The 17,429-nt window shown below is 48.1% G+C and overlaps 1 protein-coding gene across 1 annotated transcript; it reads left to right on the top strand.

Moving 5' to 3' along the window:
- The first annotated feature begins 7,059 nt into the window (after positions 1–7,059).
- LOC115195246 (proline-rich receptor-like protein kinase PERK10) lies at positions 7,060–7,884 on the top strand. The gene is made up of 2 exons (XM_029755023.1): positions 7,060–7,099; positions 7,325–7,884. The coding sequence occupies exons 1-2, from the start codon at positions 7,060–7,062 to the stop codon at positions 7,882–7,884; spliced, it is 600 nt and encodes a 199-aa protein (XP_029610883.1).
- Positions 7,885–17,429: the final 9,545 nt, after the last annotated feature.

Here is a 17,429-nt window from a genome sequence, read left to right as displayed (position 1 = left end):
GCTATGTTACCGTACCCGGTCTGCTAGGTGGTTGCTATGTTACCATACCCGGTCTGCTAGGTGGTTGCTATGTTACCATACCCGGTCTGCTAGGTGGTTGCTATGTTACCGTACCCGGTCTGCTAGGTGGTTGCTATGTTACCGTACCCGGTCTGCTAGGTGGTTGCTATGTTACCGTACCCGGTCTGCTAGGTGGTTGCTATGTTACCGTACCCGGTCTGCTAGGTGGTTGCTATGTTACCATACCCGGTCTGCTAGGTGGTTGCTATGTTACCATACCCGGTCTGCTAGGTGGTTGCTATGTTACCATACCCGGTCTGCTAGGTGGTTGCTATGTTACCGTACCCGGTCTGCTAGGTGGTTGCTATGTTACCGTACCCGGTCTGCTAGGTGGTTGCTATGTTACCATACCCGGTCTGCTAGGTGGTTGCTATGTTACCGTACCCGGTCTGCTAGGTGGTTGCTATGTTACCGTACCCGGTCTGCTAGGTGGTTGCTATGTTACCGTACCCGGTCTGCTAGGTGGTTTACATTTAAGTCATTTAGCAGACGCTCTTATCCAGAGCGACTTACAAATTGGTGCATTCACCTTATGATATCCAGTGGAACAACCACTTTACAATAGTGCATCTAAATCTTTTGGGGGGGTAGAAGGATTACTTTATCCTATCCCAGGTATTCCTTAAAGAGGTGGGGTTTCAGGTGTCTCCGGAAGGTGGTGATTGACTCCGCTGTGAGGGAGCTTGTTCCACCATTGGGGTGCCAGAGCAGCGAACAGTTTTGACTGGGCTGAGCGGGAGCTGTGCTTCCTCAGAGGTAGGGAGGCGAGCAGGCAAGAGGTGGCTGAACGCAGTGCCCTTGTTTGGGTGTAGGGCCTGATCAGAGCCTGAAGGTACGGAGGTGCCGTTCCCCTCACAGCTCCGTTTCAACTGGAAGCCAGTGGAGAGAGCGGAGGAGCGGGGTGACGTGACGTGAGGTGGTTGCTACTTAAAGTCCCCAGGACATTCACAGTATTAGGCAAGACTGCCTTCTCTTCTTGTGCACCAGAGACATGGAATAGTCTACAATCCCTGCTTCATCTAGATGTGTTAGTGCCACTGAATTAACTTAAATATTGATGGGAGACGTTGTTACAGAGGAGTGTAAATGCTTGTTTTAGGCTGGATCATGTTGTATTGTATTGTTGTATGTTTTAATGATGTAATGTACTGATTGTTGCCTTCTTGGCCAGGTCTCCCTTGAAAAAGAGACTCTGGGTCTCAATGGGCTTTTCCTGGTTGAATAAAATAAAGTTGATAAAAATGCGATTAGCTAGATTGAAACTTCTGGTGGAAAGTTAGCGACCTCCCAGCGTCAGTCTGAGTTCACCACCTTAGCTAGCTAAGTGGACTGTAGCTAGGTTTCTGGAAAATAACTGTATATTTGCTAGCTATAATACTGACTATTGTGGACACTTTTTGTCAAACTACTTCGTTCCCCTGCGTGTTTATGGATGAAAAGTTGGCAAGAAAAATGCCCCTCTTGATTTCACTGCAAATAGGCGGTGATGTTTTGGTAGTATGTTCACATTACATTAGTGTTTCTTTAGTTAACTAAGTTACCGACTGACTAGAATAATTCTTCTTTAGTTAACTAAGTTACCGACTGACTAGAATAATTCTTCTTTAGTTAGCCTAGTCAGTCTAACTTAACTCATTTTCATGTGTTTGGTGTTGTTTCATTTCAGATGAAGAGGGAATTAATTCACTAGAAAGCAGCATGCAGGCAGACCAGGGCAGCAGTGCAGACAGACCAGGGCAGCAGTGCAGACAGACCAGGGCAGCAGTGCAGACAGACCAGGGCAGCAGTGCAGACAGACCAGGGCAGCAGTGCAGACAGACCAGGGCAGTAGTCTTCCACCACAGGACCTTAGAGGCTGTACAGTCAGTGCTTACCAACTGAATATTTGTATGTGAATATTTCCATATCAATGACACTAAACAAAAGGGTTGAATTGTTCAGCAACATTGTACAGTGGACATGGCTTTGTGTTTTGTATTAATTATGGATCCCCATTAAATGTTGCCGTGGCAACAGCTACTCTTCCTGAGGTCTAAACACAACAAAGCATCCACGTTACGAATAAAACAACAGATGAAACAGGGAACTATGTTTGTACTGAATGAACTACATATGAAACAGGGAACTATGTACTGAATGAACTACAGATGAAACAGGGAACTATGTTTGTACTGAATGAACTACAGATGAAACAGTACATCATATAACATCTCTACACCACCACATGCCCACAACACAACATGTTCAACACCACCATAGAACAATATAACCATGTGTGTGTACCTTTGTGTGTGTGTGTGTGTCTTCACAGTCCCCGCTGTTCCATAAGGTGTATTTTTACCTGTTTTTAAAAAAAAATCTGATTCTTCTGCTGCATCAGTTACCTGATGTGGAATAGAGTTCCATGTAGTCATGGCTCTATGTAGTACTGTGCTCCTCCCATAGTCTGTTCTGGACTTGAGGACTGTGAAGAGACCTCTGGTGGCATGTCTTGTGGGGTATGGATGGGTGTCTGAGCTGTGTGCCAGTAGTTTAAACAGACAGCTTGGTGCATTCAGCATGTCAATACCTCTCATAAATACAAGTAGTGATGAAGTCAATCTCTCCTCCACTTTCAGCCAGGAGAGCTTGACATGCATATTATTAATATTAGCTCTCTGTGTACATCCAAGGGCCAGCCGTGCTGCCCTGTTCTGAACCAATTGCAATTTGTCCCTCTTTGTGGCACCTGACCACATGACTCAACAGTAGTCCAGGTGTGACAAAACTAGGGCCTGTAGGACCTGTCTTGTTGATAGTGCTGTTAAGAAGGTAGAAACTAGGGCCTGTAGGACCTGCCTTGTTGATAGTGTTGTTAAGAAGGTAGAAACTAGGACCTGCCTTGTTGATAGTGCTGTTAAGAAGGTAGAAACTAGGGCCTGTAGGACCTGCCTTGTTGATAGTGCTGTTAAGAAGGTAGAAACTAGAGCCTGTAGGACCTGCCTTGTTGATAGTGTTGTTAAGGTAGAAACTAGGGCCTGTAGGACCTGCCTTGTTGATAGTGTTGTTGAGAAGGTAGAGCAGTGCTTTATTATGGACAGACTTCTCCCCATCTTAGCTACTGTTGTATCAATATGTTTTGACCGTGACAGTTTACAATCCAGGGTTACTCCAAGCAGTTTAGTCACCTCAACTTGCTCAATTTCCACATGATTTATTACAAGATTTAGTTGAGGTTTAGGGTTTAGTGAATGATTTGTCCCAAATTCAATGCTATTAGTTGTTTTTTATATGTATTTAGGACTAACTTATTCCCTGCAACCCACTCTGAAACTAACTGCAGCTCTTTAAGTGTTGCAGTCATTTCCCACTGTAGCTCAGTTGGTAGAGCATGGCGCTTGCAACGCTAGGGTTGTGGGTTCGATTCCCACGGGGGACCAGTACTTAAAATGTAATAAAATGTATGCACACTACTGTAAGTTGCTCTGGATAAGAGCGTCTGCTAAATGACTAAAATGTAAATTTCAGTCGCTGTGGTAGCTGATGTGTTGAGTCATCCACATACACAGACACATTGGCCTTAACTTTGGTGATGAAAGGTAAATAATGCAATTATTGTCATCTTCCGATCAGGCCATTGCATGCTGGGAGATGGACTCGGATGGTGACACCTTCTTCAAGCTTCCTGACTGAATAATGGGAGTCTTCAGTGTTTCTGGAAACAAGGGGCCTTACCTGAGAGTACAGCAACAGTCTCTGTCTCACAGCCATTCTGTTAACATGTATTGTATGTAACCACTCAAATTCATACAAATTGCTAAGGATGCAATCACCGATATATATTCTCTTTGTCCCATTGTTTAATCTGGGATATACAGACCCAGTCAAAAGTTTAGACACACCTACTCGTTCAAGGGTTTGTCTTTATTTTTTACTATTTTCTACATTGTAGAATAACAGTGAAGACATCAAAACTATGAAATAACACATGTGGAATCATGTAGTAACCAAAAAAGTGTAAAACAAATCAAAATATATTTTATATTTGAGATTTTTCAAAGTAGCCACCCTTTACCTTGATGACAGCTTTGCACCCTCTTGGCATTCTCTCAACCAGCTTCATGAGGAATGCTTCTCCAACAGATTGTGATGATTTGATTAACCATCCATTTGTGAGGGATTTCTGAGTTGCGTTTTACATGTTATTTGTTTTGTGTAAATTGTGCTGACGAGCTGGTAAACTGACCGCGCACGCTCAGTCTGGAGGACTTTTAGTGCAGGTGTGTGAGAGAGACAATTTTAGAGGTGCCACTATCTTAAAGCTGAATGTATTGTTGTCAGTTTTCTATAGAGGTAGCGGTGTATAGGAAAAACATTCAGTTATTTATGTTTTCATATATAGGTGTTTCTATTGTATGAATGTGAAATGCATTGTGGGTTTTCAACTAAAATCATACAGTAAGACCGGAATATTTGTGGAACACGTTTGAATTCTGCTTAAGGTAAAGTGTGATAATGTTGTGTAATTTAAAGTGTGAATGTTTTAAAAGTACAAACAAGAAAATAGACAATTGAACAAGAGGAGAAAAAAAAACATTCTCCAGAATAAAGAAAGCACCAGAACTTTGCAGATGTGAACTTGTGTCCGTTCTTTTTACTGTTATAGGCCACGTCAGCTACAGACTGTGGCCGGTAACATATATTACATTATATGATAATGGTTATGACAAATGACATGGCATCATTGTGAATTTATAGCTAAGCTATTATTATTATTATTATTCCCTCCTGTCTCAGCCTCCAGTATTTATGCTGCAGTAGTTTATGTGCCGGGGGGTTAGGGTCAGTCTGTTTCATCTGGACTATTCTCTTGTCTTATCCGGTGTCCTGTGTGAATTTAAATATGCTCTCTCTAATTCTCTCTTTCTTTCTTTCTCTCGGAGGACCTGAGCCCTAGGACCATGCCTCGGGACTACCTGGCATGATGACTCCTTGCTGTCCCCAGTCCACCTGGCCATGCTGCTGCTCCAGTTTCAACTGTTCTGCCTGCGGCTACGGAACCCTGACCTGTTCACCGGACGTGCTTGTTGCACCCTCGACAACTACAATGATTATTATTATTTGACAATGCTGGTCATTTATGAACATTTTAACATCTTGACCATGTTCTGTTATAATATCCACCTGGCACAGCCAGAAGAGGACTGGCCACCCCTCATAGCCTGGTTCCTCTCTAGGTTTCTTCCTAGGTTTTTGGCCTTTCTAGGGAGTTTTTCCTAGCCACCGTGCCTCTTTCACATGCATTGCTTCCTGTTTGGGGTTTTAGGCTGGGTTTCTGTACAGCACTTTGAGATTTCAGCTTATATACGAAGGGCTATATAAATAAATTTGATTTGATTATTTATTATGGCACCACGTATCATTTCACAAAAAATTGCAACTTCGACTTATTCCATCATGAGATAATTTAGCTGCTAGCTTAACCAGATGCAGCCTGCAAAACCGGGCAAATTTAGCTGCTAGCTTAACCAGATGCAGCCTGCAAAACCGGGCAACTTTAGCTGCTAGCTTAACCAGATGCAGCCTGCAAAACCAGGCAAATTTAGCTGCTAGCTTAACCAGATGCAGCCTGCAAAACCAGGCTAATTTAGCTGCTAGCTTAACCAGATGCAGCCTGCAAAACCAGGCTAATTTAGCTGCTAGCTTAACCAGATGCAGCCAAGATTAAAACACAGAAAGTGACCTCAGGGACCACTACCCTCAATATAAAAACACAGAGTGACTTCAAGGACCAATACCCTCAATATGACCTATTTTATTTTATTTATTTTTTTATTTTTTTATTTGCTAAAAGTTGAAGGAAGCGCTGTGCTCCCATCCAATTCTCGTAATGCCCGATTTCCAGGTACCGATGTTGGTGAAGACGGGGACACGGGACTAGGGGCCGTCCTGTCCCAGGTACAGGGGACTAGGGGCCGTCCCGTCCATGGTACAGGGGACTAGGGGCCGTCCCGTCCCAGGTACAGGGGACTAGGGGCCGTCCCGTCCCAGGTACAGGGGACTAGGGGCCGTCCCGTCCCAGGTACAGGGGATTAGGGGCCGTCCTGTCCCAGGTACAGGGGACTAGGGGCCGTCCTGTCCCAGGTACAGGGGACTAGGGGCCGTCCTGTCCCAGGTACAGGGGACTAGGGGCCGTCCTGTCCCAGGTACAGGGGACTAGGGGCCGTCCCAGGTACAGGGGACTAGGGGCCGTCCCAGGTACAGGGGACTAGGGGCCGTCCCAGGTACAGGGGACTAGGGGCCGTCCTGTCCCAGGTACAGGGGACTAGGGGCCATCCTGTCCCAGGTACAGGGGACTAGGGGCCATCCCAGGTACACGGGACTAGGGGCCAACCCAGGTACACGGGACTAGGGGCCGTCCTGTCCCAGGTACAGGGGACTAGGGGCCGTCCTGTCCCAGGTACAGGGGACTAGGGGCCGTAATGTCCCAGGTACAGGGGACTAGGGGCCGTAATGTCCCAGGTACAGGGGACTAGGGGCCGTAATGTCCCAGGTACAGGGGACTAGGGGCCGTAATGTCCCAGGTACAGGGGACTAGGGGCCGTAATGTCCCAGGTACAGGGGACTAGGGGCCGTAATGTCCCAGGTACAGGGGACTAGGGGTCCAGGTACAGGGGACTAGGGCCGTCCCAGGTACAGGGGACTAGGGGCCGTCCCAGGTACAGGGGACTAGGGGCCGTCCCGTCCCAGGTACAGGGGACTAGGGGCCGTCCCGTCCCAGGTACAGGGGACTAGGGGCCGTAATGTTCCAGGTACAGGGGACTAGGGGCCGTAATGTTCCAGGTACAGGGGACTAGGGGCCGTCCCGTCCCAGGTACAGGGGACTAGGGGCCGTCCCGTCCCAGGTACAGGGGACTAGGGGCCGTCCCGTCCCAGGTACAGGGGACTAGGGGCCGTCCCGTCCCAGGTACAGGGGGCTAGGGGCCGTAATGTCCCAGGTACAGGGGGCTAGGGGCCGTAATGTCCCAGGTACAGGGGGCTAGGGGCCGGCCCGTCCCAGGTACAGGGGGCTAGGGGCCGGCCCGTCCCAGGTACAGGGGGCTAGGGGCCGGCCCGTCCCAGGTACAGGGGACTAGGGGCCGTCCCAGGTACAGGGGACTAGGGGCCGTAATGTCCCAGGTACAGGAAGGGGACGAGCACCTCATCATGTACATGAGCTGAAAGGTAATACCTGCTAGACTCTCTCAAGTATTATCTGTTTGGTTCTACTTCACCCTGGTCACAGACCAGGCTCCCCCACAGGCCAGGCTCCCCCACAGACCAGGCTCCCCCCCTCCCCCACAGGCCAGGCTCCCCCACAGGCCAGGCTCCCCCACTGGCCAGGCTCCCCCACAGGCCAGGCTCCCCCACAGACCAGGCTCCCCCACGGACCAGGCTCGCTCCCTCCCCCACAGACCAGGCTCCCCCACTGACCAGGCTCGCTCCCTCACCCACAGACCAGGCTCCCCCACGGACCAGGCTCGCTCCCTCCCCCACAGACCAGGCTCCCCCACGGACCAGGCTCGCTCCCTCCCCCACAGGCCAGGCTCCCCCACAGACCAGGCTCCCCCACAGACCAGGCTCGCTCCCTCCCCCACAGACCAGGCTCCCCCACAGACCAGGCTCGCTCCCTCCCCCACAGGCCAGGCTCCCCCACAGGCCATGCTCCCCCACAGACCAGGCTCCCTCACAGACCAGGCTCGCTCCCTCCCCCACAGGCCAGGCTCCCCCACAGGCCAGGCTCCCCCACAGACCAGGCTCGCTCCCTCCCCCACATACCAGGCGCCATCCAGCAACCTGATCTAGTCCTCTGTACTCTGTACTGAATATTAAGTGGTTGAATATTACATCTTTGTGTTCTGCTTCGTGCTGCTTGTCACAACCCTTGGGGGAGTGTAATGTTAAGAAGTGGGTCTGTATTATTCAGAACAGGGTCTCTGTTAATATGACAGAGACAGAACCACCCTGGAGAGGCTGTTGGAATAGACTGGAGGTGGGAATTAAAACTCTTCCACAGAGTGCCTCGAAGACTGAACTTTGAAGAGGAAAACAAGTTTGATGTTTGAAATGTTAGTTTCCTCTCTCACAGGTACACAGGCTGAGTGGAGTACGCCTGAGTGGAGTACGCCTGAGTGGAGTACGCCTGAGTGGAGTACGCCTGAGTGGAGTACGCCTGAGTGGAGTACGCCTGAGTGGAGTACGCCTGAGTGGAGTACAGAACTGTCTCTAAACTGTGAACCGTGTAGACTGTGTATTGTGTAGACTAAACTGTGTAGACTAAACTGTGTAGACTGTACTGTGTACTGTGTATTGTGTAGACTAAACTGTGTAGACTAAACTGTGTAGACTAGACTGTGTACTGTGTAGACTGTGTATTGTGTAGACTAAACTGTGTAGACTAGACTGTGTACTGTGTAGACTGTGTACTGTGTAGACTGTATTGTGTAGACTAAACTGTGTAGACTGAACTGTGTAGACTAAACTGTGTAGACTCTGTACTGTGTAGACTGTGTACTATGTAGACTGTGTAGACTAAACTGTGTAGACTAAACTGTGTAGACTGTGTACTCTGTAGACTGTGCAGACTGTGTAGACTGTAGACTGTACTGTGTAGACTGTACACTGTGTAGACTGTACTGTGTAGACTGTAGATTGTGTACTGTGTATACTGTAGACTGTGTAGACTGTAAACTGTATATTGTGGACTGTGTATACTGTGTATACTGTAGACTGTGAACTGTAGACGGTGAACTGTGTAGACTGTGTACTGTGTAGACTGTAAACTGTGAACTGTGCAGACTGTGTAGACTGTAGACTGTGTAGACTGTGTAGACTGTGTAGACTGTAAACTGTGTAGACTGTAAACATTGTAGACTGTGTAGACTGTGAACTGTGTAAACTGTGTACTGTGTAGACTGTGTACCACTGCCTCCAAGACTGTAAATGGCTCGGGTAGAATCAGACTCAGTAGACTATGCAGTCAGGTTATTTTGACTGTGTTTGGTTCTGTTGATGCGGTTCTCTGAGTACGAGTTTTCAGTCTGATACATATCTGAGGTAGAGGGGAGAGGTGTGATATAGTGACAGTAAGCTTTGTGTTTCTACAAACCCCCTCTGCTCCCTTTGAAAATCAGACGGCAGGTGGAGGCAGCGTAGCCTAGCGGTTAGAGCGTTGGACCAGTAACCGAAAGGTTGCAAGATCGAATCCCCGAGCTGACAAGGTAAAAATCTGTCGTTCTGCCCGTGTGGTTCTGTTTCCCCGGTAGGCTGTCATTGTAAATGAAAATTTGTTCTGAACTTGCGTAGTTAAATAAATTAAAGAGCAGATGCAGAATGAACAAGCAGCACCCGTTGTTGAAGAGTCAACTGCAGCAGCACCATCTGTAGAGAGAACTTCCTCTTTACCACATCCTGTTGTGTTTGTTGACTCTTCTGGTGCTGGTGGTGCATCTCTGATTCATACTAACGGAATTGGCTTTTACTCCACAGTGCAGCACCATCATCATCAGCACCACCACCATCATCAGTACCACCATCAGCACCTTCAGCACCACCATCATCAGCACCACCACAGTCATCATCAGCACCACCACAGTCATCATCAGCACCACCATCATCAGCACCACCATCATCAGCACCACCACCATCATCAGTACCACCATCAGCATCATCACCACCACCACCATCAGCACCACCACCACCAGCACCACCACCACCATCAGCACCACAACCATCATCAGTACCACCATCAGCACCACCATCAGCACCACTACCACCATCATCAGCACACCCATCATCAGCACACCCATCACCATCAGCACCACCATCATCAGCATCATCATCAGCACCACCATCATCATCAGCACCACCACCATCATCAGCACTACCACCATCATCAGCACCATCAGCACTACCACCATCATCAGCACCATCAGCACCACCACCACCATCATCATCAGCACCACCTCCACCATCACCAGCACCACCATCATCAGCACCAACACCACCATCATCAGCAGCACCATCATCATCAGCACCACCACCATCAGCACCACCACCACCATCATCATCATCATCATCACCACCACCACCATCAGCACCACCATCATCATCAGCACCACCATCAGCACCAGCACCACCATCAGCATCACCATCAGCACCACCACCATCATCAGCACCACCACCATCATCAGAACCACCACCATTAGCACCATCATCAGCACCACCACCATCAGCACCACCACCATCAGCCACCGTCCCTGGTCCCTGTTATCTCTCTGTAACGTCAATAAGAACAGCTGCCTCAGCAACAGCATCATGATGTGCGTAACATAACCTTTAATCAGATGATTAACTGAGACATGGTCATTTCTGGTTTGAATTAGCCTCCCCCTCACTGTGCCCCTGCAGACGTCCCCGGTAGACCCTGTAGTACAGGATCCAGCAGCATGTAAGTGGGCTGTTCCATAATGTTGAAACCTTCTGACCCTCCTCTCCTCTCCTCTCCCCTCCATCCCTCCTCCATCTCTCTCTTCTCCTCTCCTCCTCCATCTCTCCTCTCCTCTCCTCTATCCCTCCCCTCCTCTCCTCCATCTCTCCTCTCCTCTATCCCTCCTCTCCTCCATCTCTCCTCTCCATCCCTCCTCCATCTCTCTCTTCTCCTCTCCTCCTCCATCTCTCCTCTCCTCTATCCCTCCCCTCCTCTCCTCTCCATCCCTCCTCCATCTCTCTCCTCTCCATCCCTCCTCCATCTCTCCCCTCCCCTCCTCTCCTCTCTCCTGCCCTTTTGCATTTCCTTCCATCCCTCTTTCCGCCCACAGAACTCTCCTATCTCCTCTGAACCATAACTTATTATCAGAAGAGCTCTATTTAAAACACATTACATAAACATGTTCAGAGATCTAGCCCCTTGATGCCCTACTGTATTGTCACACAGAAAATTAAAGAGGCAGCAGGGCAGAGACCGAGAAAGAGATGGAGTGAACGAAAGGAGAGAGAAAGAGATGGAGTGAACGAAAGGAGAGAGAAAGAGATGGAGTGAATGAAAGGAGAGAGAAAGAGATTTCAGAATGATTAAAGAGCAGGGCCTGCTGAGAGTGTGATAACAGGGTTAGTGTGTTTTATGAGCAGGGTTAGGTGTGTTTTATGAGCAGGGTTAGGTGTGTTTTATGAGCAGGGTTAGGTGTGTTTTATGAGCAGGGTTAGGTGTGTTTTATTTTTTATTTTTTATTTATTTATTTCACCTTTATTTAACCAGGTAGGCAAGTTGAGAACAAGTTCTCATTTACAATTGCGACCTGGCCAAGATAAAGCAAAGCAGTTCGACAACATACAAAAACACAGAGTTACACATGGAGTAAAACAACATACAATCAATGATGCAGTAGAAAAAAATAAGACTATATACAATGTGAGCAAATGATGTGAGATAATGGAGGTAAAGGCAAAAAAATGCCATGGTGGCAAAGTAAATAAAGTATGGCAAGAAAAAAACACTGGAATGGTAGATTTGTAGTTTGAAGAAAGTTAAAAGTTAAAATATAAATAATATGGTGCAAAGGAGCAAAATAAATAAAATAAATAAATACAGTAGGGGAAAAGGTAGTAGTTTGGGCTCAATTAAAGATGGGCTATGTACAGGTGCAGAGATCTGTGAGCTGCTCTGACAGCTGGTGCTTAAAGCTAGTGAGGGAGATAAGTGTTTCCAGTTTTAGAGATTTTTGTAGTTCGTTCCAATCATTGGCAGCTGAGAACTGGAAGGAGAGACGACCAAAGGAGGAGTTGGCTTTAGGGGTGACCAGAGAGATATACCTGCTGGAGCGCGTGCTACAGGTGGGTGCTGCTATGGTGACCAGTGAGCGGAGATAAGGGGGGACTTTACCTAGCAGGGTCTTGTAGATGACCTGGAGCCAATGTGTTTGGCGACGATGATGAAGTGAAGGCCAGCCAACGAGAGCATACAGGTCGCAGTGGTGGGTTGTATATGGGGCTTTGGTGACAAAACGGATGGCACTGTGATAGACTGCATCCAGCTTGTTGAGTAGGGTATTGGAGGCTATTTTGTAAATGACATCGCCGAAGTCGAGGATTGGTAGGATGGTCAGTTTTACGAGGGTATGTTTGGCAGCATGAGTGAAGGATGCTTTGTTGCGAAATAGGAAGCCAATTCTAGATTTCACTTTGGATTGGAGATGATTGATGTGAGTCTGGAAGGAGAGTTTACAGTCTAACCAGACACCTAGGTATTTGTAGTTGTCCACAAATTCTAAGTTAGAACCGTCCAGAGAAGTTATGCTGGATGGGCGGGCAGGTGCAGGCAGCGATCGGTTGAAGAGCATGCATTTAGTTTTACTTGTGTTTAGGAGCAGTTGGAGACCACGGAAGGAGAGTTGAATGGCATTGAAGCTCGTCTGGAGGGTTGTTAACACAGTGTCCAAAGAAGGGCCAGAAGTATACAGAATGGTGTCGTCTGCGTAGAGGTGGATCAGAGATTCGCCAGCAGCAAGAGCGACATCATTTATGTATACAGAGAAAAGAGTTGGCCCAAGAATTGAACCCTGTGGTACCCCCATAGAGACTGCCAGAGGTCCAGACAGTAGGCCCTCCGATTTGACACACTGAACTCTGTCAGAGAAGTAGTTGGTGAACCAGGCGACGCAATCGTTTGAGAAACCAAGGCTACTAAGTCTGCCGATGAGGATGTGGTGATTAACAGAGTCAAAAGCTTTGGCCAGGTCAATGAATACGGCAGCACAGTAATGTTTCTTATCGATGGCGGTTACGATGTCGTTTAGGACCTTGAGCGTGGCTGAGGTGCACAAAAGATGATGAGCAGGGTTAGTGTGTTTTATGAGCAGGGTTAGTGTGTTTTATGAGCAGGGTTAGTGTGTTTTATGAGCAGGGTTAGGTGTGTTTTATGAGCAGGGTTAGGTGTGTTTTATGAGCAGGGTTAGGTGTGTTTTATGAGCAGGGTTAGGTGTGTTTTATGAGCAGGGTTAGGTGTGTTTTATGAGCAGGGTTAGGTGTGTTTTATGACTAGGGTTAGGTGTGTTTTATGAGCAGGGTTAGGTGTGTTTAATGAGCAGGGTTAGGTGTGTTTAATGAGCAGGGTTAGGTGTGTTTAATGAGCAGGGTTAGGTGTGTTTAATGAGCAGGGTTAGGTGTGTTTTTGATCAGTATGTATCTCTCAGTGGCTGAAATCAGAATTTGATGACTGACTGTTTGTTCTGTCTGGGTTGAGAGGAGTGTTCTGTCTGGGTTGAGAGGAGTGTCATGTGTCAGTGGTGACAACAGAGATGTGAATGACTGATTAGTCACCTTCCCCATGATATATATCAGGGGAGGTGAGTGAGAGGGAGGGGAGAGGAGAGGGATGGGAGTGAGATGGAAAGGGAGGGGAGAGGAGGGGAGGGGAGGGGAGAGGAGAGGAGTATGACAAGACTGATAATGGAGGGAAGGAGAATAGATGAGGACTCTTTTGTCCAGAGTAGTTACGACAATATACTAGAGGCTCATCAAACATAGACCACTGACGTCAATTAACCAGGTTTCTGCTTAAAGTCATTTAAAAAACCAAACGTAATCTTGTTTTGACATTGGATATGCTCTAGAGATCTATAGAAATTACAAATGTAAGTGATCCAATCAAAGATATACTGTAGGACAGGCAGCTTCCCCATGCACACTGGAACACGATTTGGTTTCAATATTCTGCTGGACGTGGAAACAATTTCAAGCATGCAGGAGGTTGGATACAATTGTCTGAGCTTTACATCCCCTGAGGTGAAACTATCCCCGACCTCCTAACAGATGTTGATTGAACTAACGGCGCACAGATCCTCAATAGAACCCAGGTAAGCCGTTCACAACACTAGGAGAGCATGTTGGAAGCTAATATAAGCAGGTGGTTGTTTTTCATCATATCTGAGGTTAGGACGCTGGCAGTGGTAGACCTAATATACTAGATCAGTGACTCACCCTAATGTTCTCAGAGCAGGGTCACTGCGAGGGTCACTGGGGGGGGGTCACTGGGGGGGGTCACTGGGGGGTCACTGCCAGGCAGATACAGTATGTACTCTCAGAGGGTCACTGGGGGGGTCACTGGGGGGGTCACTGGGGGGGGGGGGGTCACTGCCAGGCAGATACAGTATGTACTCTCAGAGGGTCACTGGGGGGGTCACTGGGGGGGGTCACTGCCAGGCAGATACAGTATGTACTCTCAGAGGGTCACTGGGGGGTCACTGGGGGGGTCACTGGGGGGGTGGCACCCTATTCCCTAGCTACATAGTGCACTAATTTTGGCCTGAGCCCTGTGTGCCCCAGAGGGGCCCTGGTCTAAAGTAGGGCACTACATAAAGTACAGGTCTCCATTTGAGACACACTCCTGGTGTCATATCAGTTCTGGTCTAACTGTTCACTCCTGGTGTCATATCAGTTCCGGTCTAACTGTTCACTCCTGGTGTCATATCAGTTCTGGTCTAACTGTTCACTCCTGGTGTCATATCAGTTCTGGTCTAACTGTTCACTCCTGGTGTCATATCAGTTCTGGTCTAGCTGTTCACTCCTGGTGTCATATCAGTTCTGGTCTAACTGTTCACTCCTGGTGTCATATCAGTTCTGGTCTAACTGTTCACTCCTGGTGTCATATCAGTTCTGGTCTAACTGTTCACTCCTGGTGTCATATCAGTTCTGGTCTAACTGTTCACTCCTGGTGTCATATCAGTTCCGGTCTAACTGTTCACTCCTGGTGTCATATCAGTTCCGGTCTAACTGTTCACTCCTGGTGTCATATCAGTTCTGGTCTAACTGTTCACTCCTGGTGTCATATCAGTTCTGGTCTAACTGTTCACTCCTGGTGTCATATCAGTTCTGGTCTAACTGTTCACTCCTGGTGTCATATCAGTTTCTGGTCTAACTGTTCACTCCTGGTGTCATATCAGTTCTGGTCTAACTGTTCACTCCTGGTGTCATATCAGTTCTGGTCTAACTGTTCACTCCTGGTGTCATAACAGTTCTGGTCTAACTGTTCACTCCTGGTGTCATATCAGTTCTGGTCTAACTGTTCACTCCTGGTGTCATATCAGTTCTGGTCTAACTGTTCACTCCTGGTGTCATATCAGTTCTGGTCTAACTGTTCACTCCTGGTGTCATATCAGTTCTGGTCTAACTGTTCACTCCTGGTGTCATATCAGTTCTGGTCTAACTGTTCACTCCTGGTGTCATATCAGTTCTGGTCTAACTGTTCACTCCTGGTGTCATAACAGTTCTGGTCTAACTGTTCACTCCTGGTGTCATAGCAGTTCTGGTCTAACTGTTCACTCCTGGTGTCATATCAGTTCTGGTCTAACTGTTCACTCCTGGTGTCATATCAGTTCTGGTCTAACTGTTCACTCCTGGTGTCATATCAGTTCTGGTCTAACTGTTCACTCCTGGTGTCATATCAGTTCTGGTCTAACTGTTCACTCCTGGTGTCATATCAGTTCTGGTCTAACTGTTCACTCCTGGTGTCATATCAGTTCTGGTCTAACTGTTCACTCCTGGTGTCATAACAGTTCTGGTCTAACTGTTCACTCCTGGTGTCATATCAGTTCTGGTCTAACTGTTCACTCCTGGTGTCATAACAGTTCTGGTCTAACTGTTCACTCCTGGTGTCATATCAGTTCTGGTCTAGCTGTTCAAGTTGCTGGTGGTCATTAGTCCTTGTTCCTCTGGACCCCTCTCTGGACCCCTCTCTGGACCCCTCTCTGGACCCCTCTCCCCCTACTAAGAGAGTTGGAATTCATCCCAAATGGCACCCTATTCCCTATATAGTGAACTACTAGTGACCAGGGCCCTATTTCCTATATAGTTCACTGGTTTAAAGATGCGTGCCTAGTGTCACTGTTCCTCTGGACCCTCCCTGCAGGCAGGCAGGCAGGCAGGCAGGCAGGCAGGCCCCATTGATTGTCCAAATCTCTTGGCAACCATTATCTTTGACAGTATTGTAGCCAGATGGAGCGAAGCAAACCTGTGGTGGATGTACTTCTGTCACCGAAACAGATAGAGGGGAGAGAGGAAAAGAGGGGAGAGGAGAGGAGAGGAGAGAGGAGAGGAGAGAGGATCAGTGTCCTGAACAGAGGGGTGAGGTGCTATGAGGTGGTGTCCTGAAGAGGGAACGTCAGAGATTAGAAGAAAGGATGCAGTGGAAGAGGAACAGTGTGCGCTCTGCACTAAGGTCACAGACTGCGTCTGTCCAGCAGAGGTCCTGCTGTGTGTCCTGCTGCCATGGTCTTCTCATGTTTACACAGAGAATCCTCAGGGAGTCTACTGAACCGTACTGAACCGTACTGAGCCTTATTGAGCCGTACTGAGCCGTACTGAGCCGTACTGAACCGTACTGAGCCGTACTGAACCGTACTGAACCGTACTGAACCGTACTGAACCGTACTGAGCCGTACTGAGCCGTACTGAGCCGTACTGAGCCGTACTGAGCCGTACTGAGCCTTATTGAACCGTACTGAACCGTATTGATCCTTATTGATCCTTATTGAGTCTCTCTTTCTCTCTTTACTCTACTCACTCTCTCTCTCTCCTCTACTCTCTCTATGTCTCTCGCCCCCCCAGACTGCGATTTATAATGGACTGTTTGGATTGTGTAAACAACAACAATAATTGTGTGTTGGTGGGCATGCAGGGTTGTGTTAAAAAAACGAAACAAGTGTTCTTGCTCTAGTTCCTCAACGGCACAGCGAGGAGAGCTCCAAAAGCACCGTCTAGTTGAAGACATGAAAGTGAAATTACTTGTAAACTGTGAACACTTCGCAGAAATCTTTTGCCACCAGTTATCCTCTCACTCAAACCCTTGACATTGTCGTATGTTGCACCTGTTGCACATCATATTACTGAATGTATCCAGAGTATTTTCTGATTTCGTTATCAACAAATGTGGTGGAAAGTACAATAAATGTCAAATGCACATTAAATCAACAGTGTGATGTTTGGATTCAGTCAGTTCCCTTTCTATTGCTACCATGGTTATACACATGCTCTTCCCATGAACCTCCCTCACACACCAGCTACCTCCCTCACACGCCAGCCACCTCCCTCACACGCCAGCCACCTCCCTCACACGCCAGCCACCTCTCTCACACGCCAGCCACCTCTCTCACACGCCAGCCACCTCTCTCACACGCCAGCCACCTCTCTCACACGCCAGCCACCTCTCTCACACGCCAGCCACCTCTCACACGCCAGCCACCTCCCTCACACACCAGCTACCTCTCTCACACGCCAGCCACCTCCCTCACACGCCAGCCACCTCCCTCACACGCCAGCCACCTCCCTCACGCGCCAGCCACCTCCCTCACGCGCCA

Source organism: Salmo trutta, chromosome 6, assembly GCF_901001165.1.
Source record: "Salmo trutta chromosome 6, fSalTru1.1, whole genome shotgun sequence".
Taxonomy (NCBI): Eukaryota; Metazoa; Chordata; class Actinopteri; order Salmoniformes; family Salmonidae; genus Salmo; species Salmo trutta.
The sequence above is the reverse complement of the archived record's forward strand: the minus strand, read 5'-3'. Positions and strand labels throughout refer to the sequence as shown.

Bases quoted from the DNA above. Each gene is read 5' to 3' on its own strand.
- LOC115195246 (XM_029755023.1), top strand. From the start codon at position 7,060: ATGTCCCAGGTACAGGGGGCTAGGGGCCGGCCCGTCCCAG. The intron at 7,100-7,324 runs GTACAGGGGGCT...CCCTGGTCACAG, and splicing joins TAGGGGCCGGCCCGTCCCAG to ACCAGGCTCCCCCACAGGCC.